This window comes from Aphidius gifuensis, linkage group LG2 (genome assembly GCF_014905175.1).
Source record: "Aphidius gifuensis isolate YNYX2018 linkage group LG2, ASM1490517v1, whole genome shotgun sequence".
Taxonomy (NCBI): domain Eukaryota; kingdom Metazoa; phylum Arthropoda; class Insecta; order Hymenoptera; family Braconidae; genus Aphidius; species Aphidius gifuensis.
Genome location: NC_057789.1, coordinates 17,605,847 through 17,615,149, shown reverse-complemented (window position 1 = coordinate 17,615,149; position 9,303 = coordinate 17,605,847). Strand labels below are relative to the sequence as shown.

Here is a 9,303-nt window from a genome sequence, read left to right as displayed (position 1 = left end):
AGCCATATTGGCCGCTATATTGAAATCGCCGCTAACTTTAGCGGTCTCATGAGTTCGCACCCTTAAATTTATTGTGAATTCGTGATTTTAGAACAAGCTTGGCGGTGTCAACGTCAAGCTTGTTCTGCAGTCACGGAGAGACACCATGGATTTGCAGTAAATTTAGTAAATTTAGTGATAATTTAGTGAATTTAGTTATAATTTGGTTATTTTTACAGCCGCCATGTTTACAAGCGGAAATTTTAGCTTGTCGTGAGTTTGAGCCCTTCGGGGTAACAGTACAATTAGAGTCACGGAAGTCAACAAAAAGTGCTTAAACCACGGAATTTACCACCGCCATGGCGCCCTATTGAAAACAGCAGCCATATTGAAATCGGCCATATTGCCGCTAACTTTAGCGGTCCCATGAGTTCGCACCCTTAAAAATTTTTCTGTTAAAGGAAGATTCATTACAATTCATTATACACATCGATAAAACTATAGAGATGTTTAACACACTAGGTTTCATACATGCTCATCTCTGTCTACGGATACGGTGGTTAAATAGGAGCTGTTTTGAAACTAAAGAGTACACAGGCGTTTTTCAAATGTGAATTCATAATTGGAGCTTTATTGAATAAGAATAAGAATTTATATTTAAATTTTAGCGAAGAAATTAACTTACAGTTTCAAGTGATAAATAACAGTTTTGCTCTAGAAACCGATCGAAGTTAAGATTTACCCGGTATTTGGATAAGATAAATTTATCTGATCACTCCTCTGCGTCAGCAGCTGTTGTGGTTGGCCAATGGTGTGGTGAGCATTTGTTCGAGGTGATGGTAAGGTTTGTGAGGGAATGTTATGAGGTTCAATATAAGGGCTTTGAAGCTCAGTAGAATGGCCAAAAGGTAATTGCTGATGAATTCCTGTTATCCCATGGTAATGTTGAGGTGGTATAGTCGAATTACCGTATTCAACAGTATGTGACATCCCGGATCCTACATTTGGAATAAAAGTTTTTGGAAAAATTTGATGGTGACTTGACATTCTATTATATATGTGTGATGAGGGTTGATTCAAGTATGGAGATATAGGAGGAATCATAGGCCCTGGTATTTTCTGATAATGATAAGTTGCAATAGACGATGGAGGCTCTCTCTGAAGCGTACGATAAAGGTTAACAGCGTCTACTAAATCAGAGCTCAATTGAGTTAATTGAGCATGTCGCCGATCAACCTTTTCTAAAGCTGCATCAATTAGCGGACCCATTGCCATTACTTGTTCTTCGAGATCAAGTAATTCGAAAGGATCCGTAACGTCGGTTTGTGGATCAGCTTCATGCAAAAGATTCAAAAGACGATCAATTTTTTCTTCGTTAATTTCAACCTCGGTTATTTCCAACTCTTGTTTGAGCGTTTTAACTTCCACGGCATTTGCAAATTGGACTGATTTTTTATTGCCATCTAGCTTTGCAATGTGATTTAGTTCTACAGAAAGATCTGCTGTCACGAAATTTGAAGGAAATAACCCTTCTAATTTTCCCTTTAGGCCTTTCCACCAATTGGCATCAGAATCATCAAGTATATAAACTACAAAAAATATTTTTATAATTTTTAAATTAGAAAAGTACGATTGATATTTGTTTAAAGTTACGACTTACTGATATCTCCTGCGGCAAAACTCAACTCATTATCTTCGGCTGCTTCAAAATCATACAAAGCACGGACTTTTCTACCTTCAGGAACATTTGAGATACTATCTACGTGTACGCTAACATTCGGATAAAGACTCATGGTTTTTGAGTAATTTGAATGTTGCTTATTATCATTGAGAGATAATTGAATAGCTTTAGCAAGATCTTGTTCTTCACGAAATACAGCTGCAGGAGAAGGAGCTGCAGGATCTAAAGAGAAATTTATTCCATCTTGTTTCAATTTGTTGTAAAGACTTGGAATTAGATTCAATTGCGAATCTGATTTGAAATCATTTTCTGCCCATTTTTTCAACAGGATTTTGGTTTTTTCGATAATTTGAGGTTGGGCTCGACTTAAAAGTTTTTTTAGTTCTGCTTCGAAATCTCTCGAAGCTATTTCCAAATGAAAATTTTTTCCACAATTACTACTGCAAGCATCTAAAAGCTGAAAAAATAGGTTAATACGATTACTTTTGTGATTTTTTTAGTTGCTTACTGTTAATGCTTGCATCACTATATGAGGATCAGCAGCATTTAAACGCTTGGTAATAGATCTTAAGCAGTCTTTGGCATTCTGTTTCGAATTTCCCACATTGTCACAGATTTCCAGTATTGTCGCCCAATCTTCTGATGTGTTAATTTCATTCGTAGCTTTTTCTGCCAACAATGAGAATAAAATTAGTAAAATGTTTCAAAGTTGATGGAAGCTAGTCTGTACATTTAATTATGAACATAAAACTTCAATATATTTCTTTAATATCTATATATTTTATATAGAGAAAAATGATTTAAAAAAAAAAAAAAATATAGAAAAAGAACAAAAAACGAATATAATCATATTTCAACGTTCGATGAAATTGATGTTTGTGTGATTATTTTATGAGTACAGTACGTTAGCTGGTTTGTAAATAGCATGAAAATATAAATTAAATTTCAGGATTACTTTAGGAAAAAACTTTGGGGAATGCTTTTACTGTCGACTGACAGGAACCGAGTTTTGTATGAAAATAGTAAATCTAAATTTATGCTTAAAACAATAAAACGCTTATATTCACGTAATCCCGGAGATGAATGCAATATGTAAGTATTACATACTGACCTACATCAGCGTCAAAACTAGTAGAGTTCCCGAAGAGACCCATGTTTTTTTTAAATACGTTTATTTTCTTTACAATTGTCGAGTACTTGAAATTTTGGACCTTGGATTTTTACTGTAAAACGTCACAGAACTTGTTCATCTATTCACTGAAAATGGCTTAAATGTCAACAACTAATTCCACTCAAATCTTCAACAAAATTTTAGAGATGACCATAAGGGGAGCGTTCGATACAGTTCGATAGCTGGCCGAGGGCAGCCGAGGGCCTCGGCCTGGGCCAACAGAAAGACAACTTGATAAATCAAAAACTCACTATGAGAAAATCCCATGTAAATATTTGAAATTATAATGTAGCAGTGCTGACACTACGAACATATAAAATAAACTATGATAAAAAATTGGCCGGATTTTTGGCCTCGGCCAGCTATCGAACGCTGCCCTGAGAATCTAAGATCAGCTGAGCAATTAACGTACATAGAAATCAAGAAGACTAGAAATACAGCAGTCCAATCACTATATGATCGCCGCATAATAAGAACCGCTAACTTCACACTAGTTTTTTTTCATACAGCCAACATTAAAACAATACAACAACAATGGTTAGCGTTGTTAATAAATTTGTTTGTTTATATTTACACATGTATAGTACATATATATAATGATTGACTGTCAAAATATCAAATTGTCAACAAATAAGAAAGATTATATTTTTATTTATCTTTTATGTGTTTGTAAGCAAGTTGGTACAGCAGCACCCGTATTCAGAGGATGTTCTCATTAGGGCTTTTTTTTCCGATGGCGGCGCTTGTAAACTTTTTATATAGATTTTACATGGAAAAGCTTCACAAGCGCCACCATCAGAAAAAAAACGCCCTAATGAGAACATCCTCTGCAGTCCAATTCACAGGGCAAATTTTTTACAATTTAGGGCTTTTTTTTGCCGGTGATGGCGCTTGTCAAATTTTTTTTATATAGATTTCACATACAAAAGCTCTACAAGCGCCGCCAGTAGAGGAAAAAAGCCCTAAATTGTAATGCCCTGTGAATTGGACTGCAGTGATGGGTTTGTAATTTACAGTGTCAATTACACGTGTAAAATAGCGTGTAAATTACAGTAGTTTACATGGCTTTGTATCTTACATGAGGTAATTTGCATAAAGTTCACTGCGCCATCTTACAGCAAGCGTAAAACCTTGATTTCACAGTTGGTAATTCGACATTTTTTTATCTCACACAAAAAAACAAGGATAAACATTTTAATAAATAATTTTTATAGGTTAATGTTTATCAATGTTCATTATTCATAATAACGAGGAGCAAATTTTATTAATTGAATAATACATATTATATTTTATTTAACAAATATAAAAATATAACAAATAAATTTAATATAATCAAAATTACGTTTAATTCACGTAAATTTTCAAGTAATATTAAGATGTAATGAATATATGTTTGCCTGATCGTTGTTCTATTAATTAATACATTTTATACTGTTCCATATTTATACTTCATCAGAAATAATCTGAACCTGAAGTATATCATAATATGGGTCGTGGTGGAAGACCTTCACACCCAGGTTAGAAAGATGGAACTTTTAAACAAATTTTTAATAAAGAAGGCAAAATATCTGGTGCATATTGTACAATGTGTGAAAAACTTTGACTAACACTGCTCAGTCAAGAATGAAGCAACACAAGTGAGTTGAATAACGAATTCATATTGTCAATAGTGAATTGTTTTTTAATATAAATAAATTGAAAAACAATAATAATAAAAAAATTACAGAGAGCAATGGGTGCATTCCTTTAATAAAAAATTTTTTTTCGTTTTGCAATTTCGCCCTGTAACACCGACTAAAAACTAGAAACAGAAACAACGACAAAAGTGATAAATTTCTCTATGCAATATTCCAGGCTTTACAGTTCACGATAATGTGTGGTACGACCTATGTGACAATAACAAACAATCACAACAAGTCAATTTTCTATTTATTTCAGTTTGATATAAACATTGAACAGTTATCCATCTAATAATTGGAAGCCAAAAAAAATAATGTCATGTGCCAGTACTGCCACTACAAGAAACAGCTTTTTCCTATAAAATTTTGGCCAGTATTACAGGGCGAAATTGCAAAACGAAAAAAAATTTTTTATTAAAGGAATGCACCCCAGGTGTTGGAACTTCAGTGTGTACTTCTGTAGGCCCCAGTGTCCAGTGATGTGCTAGTTATTGATGAAATTGACGTGGTTGGTGCTCATGTTGATATTTTACCATCGAATTCAACAGCATATAATTTAAGTCCAACAGATTATTAATTAATAATTAAAATATTAATAGTAAATAGCAGTGAACAGTATGTAAACAATAAACACAAAGTGACAGCTTGCTTTTCATTGTCAGTCGGTAAAAAAGAGGCTCCCAAAATTGCGTCCTATGTAAAATACATAAATTACAGTAATTTACATGTAATGTATTAAACTCAAAAATCGGCCAAAGACCCATCACTGACTATGGCATAGAACTTGGTCGAAAAACTATGCTAGTGGCCACAAGCCTTAAGGGATTTGGACGATTTTTTTCGGAATATGAGAAAGAAATGAAATTTATACAGTAGATTTTTGAAATACTAATACATTTTATGTGATTTTTTGGTAATTGTTTGGAAGCTCGTTTTTTTTTTATTAATTTTTAAAGTTGACAACTTTTAACATTGGTTCTTATGGAGAATGCGATTTTTGTCAAAAAAAAATTTATTAAAATACCAATATCTCCAATCGACAATATGACATCATGAAAAAAAAACTATCGGGTTATAAAATGAGACAAAAGAAAACGTATAGAAAAAAAATAAAAGAGGTTTGGAGCATAGTTTTTTTACAATTAATAATTAAAGTATGAAAAAATGGATTTTTCTGAGGAATTATTGAAAAATCACTAGAGACCTCTTGCGGATGACTTCTAGAAACACAATATTTCTATGAGTGCGAAAAAGACAAAAAACAGAGAAAAAATGTTGTCTCACTCTTCGTTTTAAAAAATCGTCCACATCCCTTAACAAACATAAATCAGCAGTCTCTACCTCTAGAGGTGTGAGTCAGTTATTAACCGGTTAATAACAGGCGGTTAGAAATTTTTCGGTTTTAAACCAAAAGAGGGAGGAGCCTGCGCGTACTTCATACTGCGTATGTGTGTACAAGGCTGAAAATATTATTTATTTATTTTCAATAATAAAAATATTAAATTGATATAAACATAATATTAACATCAAATATTATTTATTCAATGTCAAAAAAATATAAATAGTTCAATTATGTTAATAAAAATTCGATCGTAGTGTCAACTGAAAAATTTATGAATAAAAAAAGACAGTAAAAAAGGTAACCATCATAACAACTTTAATTTTTATTGTTATTAATATTTTTTTAAACATTTTTCTAAAAAATAAAAATTATCAGTGATAAATTTTGAATAATTAATAATTAAAATTATAATTTGCAGTTGATGTGTATATCGTATTCAGTTCAGAGAGACTTAGTTATTGTAAAAAGAAAAAATGAGGTTAAACCCAGAGTTGACAGTCTATATTTTTGTTGTTGATATGTCATATATGTAAGTAAAAAAAGTAATTAAATTTAGTTCAAAGAGATTTAATAACAGTCCATATATTTTATAGATATACTAATTTTAACAATGGGTCGTTCTGAACCTGAAGTTTAGAAAAATTTTAATGTATTGTTGCAAATCCTGAAGTTGTAAATATTGTGGAAAAAAATATGTTTCAAATGCTGGTAGAATGATGAAGCATCCTGCTCAAGAATGTCAAAATTGTGATGATGAAATTAAGGTACAACCAGGGCAAAATGAGAGACATCTGGCGGATGTTTGCTAAAAACGTTATATATTCATGAGTGCGAAAAGGACGAAAGATTAGAAAGAGAATACTGTTTCTCACTTCCACTTAAGTATTTAGACAAGGACAAAAATTTATTATCCTCTATTAATTAAAATTAAATATTAAAACCTATACTAAATTTGGGTGATGATTTTTCGTCTTTTTTTCTAGTTTTATCCTTTAGTTTTTGGTAAATATGGCATTATTTTTTCAAGTATTTCGATGGGGTATTATGAAAAGCCGAACATCATTTTCCATAAGAGCCTATGTTTAACCTCAAAAAAAAGGACCATCTTTAACAGTTAATTAATCAAAAAAACATCTTATAACAAAAAAACTGATTAAAGAAAAAGGTGTATCGTTATTTCAATTATCTACTCTATAAAATTCGTGAAATCGTCATTATTTTTAATTTTCCCTGGTCGTACCTTAAAATAAATTTTATGGAAATGATGGTGCCAAAAAATAAACCTGATGTCAGACGATCATCTGAGCAAGTTGGAGCACTCATTACAAAGAATAAAAACAAAACAACTCAAAACATAGGCTCAATGGACAAGATTATTAATACTAAAATATTATCAGTCTTAATTTTTCTTCCTTTCATTGTTATTAATAAATATAATATGGAATCTACAGGTCTTGTTAATATTATTATACCCAATCATTATTTTTCATATTTATTTTTATTTTCAATATGTAGGTATTATTAAAATTTTTTTTTTTAAACTCGAGTTTTATATGGGTTACTCAAATATTATATTTTTTTTGTTTATAACAATTTATTTATTTATATTAATTTATTGTTTATATTATCAATAATTAATTATATTAAACATTGAAATAAGTCTCTGATTTTGGACCTATCATGAAGCTTAAAATTTTGCGCATGCGCGCCGATGCCCTACCTCCGTTTGGTTTTAAACCGGTTACTAACCGTTAATAACAGTTATTAACGGTCAAAAAAAATAATAACCGGCTAATTAACAGCTCTAGTATATATATTTTTTTGGTTTCAGAGACAAAGATGTATTCATAGTGAAGAACTACCATATCTTTTTGGTGTTCCTTTTTTTAAAAAACTTATAGTTTCAAATGAAAATAATTTCTACCTTGTATAAAGTTTATTATTTCTTTTGACTTGATTTATTTTATTTTTTAAATCTTACAAAAATCCAAATTAAAAAACATTGTCTGGACACCTTATGAAGCTGTCGACAAAAATTATCTTAGCTTGGTAAAAAATAAACTTTTATCATATTCAAAATTTAATTATTTATTAATTTAAATGAATCAATTGATAATAAAGTTTTTTTTTTTTTAATATTTATTAATATGTCAAAAAAAGTGTAAACATCAACACATAACCAAAAAACTATCACGAGTTTTATTAATTATATAACCAATGATCTTTATTATTTATGATTTTTATTGCGCGTCATAATTTGTTATTTATTATTATTATTGTTTTTATTATTTGTTATTTTAATATTAATTGATATTTAATATTTATTTTATATTTCATATTTTTTTTTGTTATATATTTATTTTATTTTCTTTTAGCATTACAATATCCTGACATCTAGTGTTTTAATTTAAAATTTATTCCAACGATCGATAAAAAAAAAAACTAGTAGTTAAAAAAATAACTACTGGTGAACTGTGGACGAACAAACTGGCCCTGAGTCTGTTATTAACCACACTCGTATTTACAGGGCAACACAATTTAGGGCTTTTTCCTCCACTGGCGGCGCTTGTGAAGCTTTTATATGTGAAATCTATATAAAAAAAATTTGACAAGCGCCATCAGTGGCAAAAGAAAGCCCTAAATTGTATAAAATTTGCCTTGTGAATACGGGTGCAGGTTTATAACAGGCGGTTAAAAATTTTTCGGTTTTTAACCGAAACAAGAAAGAGCTTGCGCACGATGAGCTGCACGTACTTCATAGTTTCATACTGCGTATGTGTGTGCAAGACTTCAAAATTAAAATATTATTTATTAATTTTTAAACGATAAAAATATTAATTTATTATACATAATATTAACATTAAATTGCATTAAATATTATTTATTAAATGTCAAAAGATATAAATAGTTAAATTATGTTAACAAAAATTCAATCGTAGTGGCAACTGAAAAATTCATGAATAAAAAAAGACAGTGGAAAAGGTAAGCATCATAACAATTTTAATTTTTATTGTTATTAATATATTTTTAAACATTTTTCTGAATGATCAGTGATAAATTTTGAATAATTATATAACAATTAAAATTATAATTTGCAGTTGATGTGTATATCATATTCGGTTCAGAGAGACTTGGTTATTGTTAAAAGAAAAAGTGAGGTTAAACCCAGAGTTGACAGTCTACATTTAATAACAGTCCATACATTTTATAGATACCAATTTTAACAACCCTAGGGAAAATGGCGACACCGATCCGACAGTCGGTTTGTGCACTTATCTCACACAAAAACGACACAAAACCGACACACGACTATTGGGAAACGCACAATTCACCACGACGTCTGGTGGTAAATTTCTGGAAACTATTTCATACACCCATTCATATGTGGTATACACAGTATATATGCTAAATTAATAAACGAATAATATTTTTACAAATTGTTTAAAAGGTC

At 30.5% G+C, this 9,303-nt stretch overlaps 1 protein-coding gene across 2 annotated transcripts; it reads right to left on the bottom strand.

Moving 5' to 3' along the window:
- Positions 1-588: 588 nt before the first annotated feature.
- LOC122849221 (signal transducing adapter molecule 1) lies at positions 589-3,151 on the bottom strand. Of its 2 annotated transcripts, none has more exons than XM_044147886.1 (4): positions 2,772-3,151; positions 2,169-2,329; positions 1,640-2,117; positions 589-1,568 (listed from the first exon to the last, which is right to left on the bottom strand). In XM_044147886.1, the coding sequence occupies exons 1-4, from the start codon at positions 2,812-2,814 to the stop codon at positions 718-720; spliced, it is 1,533 nt and encodes a 510-aa protein (XP_044003821.1). In that variant the 5' UTR covers positions 2,815-3,151; the 3' UTR covers positions 589-717. The 2 variants fall into 2 exon arrangements, with proteins under 2 accessions (XP_044003821.1, XP_044003822.1); XM_044147887.1 differs by lacking the exon at positions 2,772-3,151 and adding an exon at positions 2,616-2,753.
- Positions 3,152-9,303: the final 6,152 nt, after the last annotated feature.

What these genes read in the sequence shown, in the direction of transcription:
- LOC122849221 (XM_044147886.1), bottom strand. Translation starts at nt 2,814, where the DNA reads ATGGGTCTCTTCGGGAACTCTACTAGTTTTGACGCTGATGTAG. An exon ending in TAGTTTTGACGCTGATGTAG is followed by an intron (nt 2,330 to 2,771) that starts GTCAGTATGTAA and finishes CATTGTTGGCAG; the next exon opens with AAAAAGCTACGAATGAAATT. An exon ending in TAGTGATGCAAGCATTAACA is followed by an intron (nt 2,118 to 2,168) that starts GTAAGCAACTAA and finishes CTATTTTTTCAG; the next exon opens with CTTTTAGATGCTTGCAGTAG.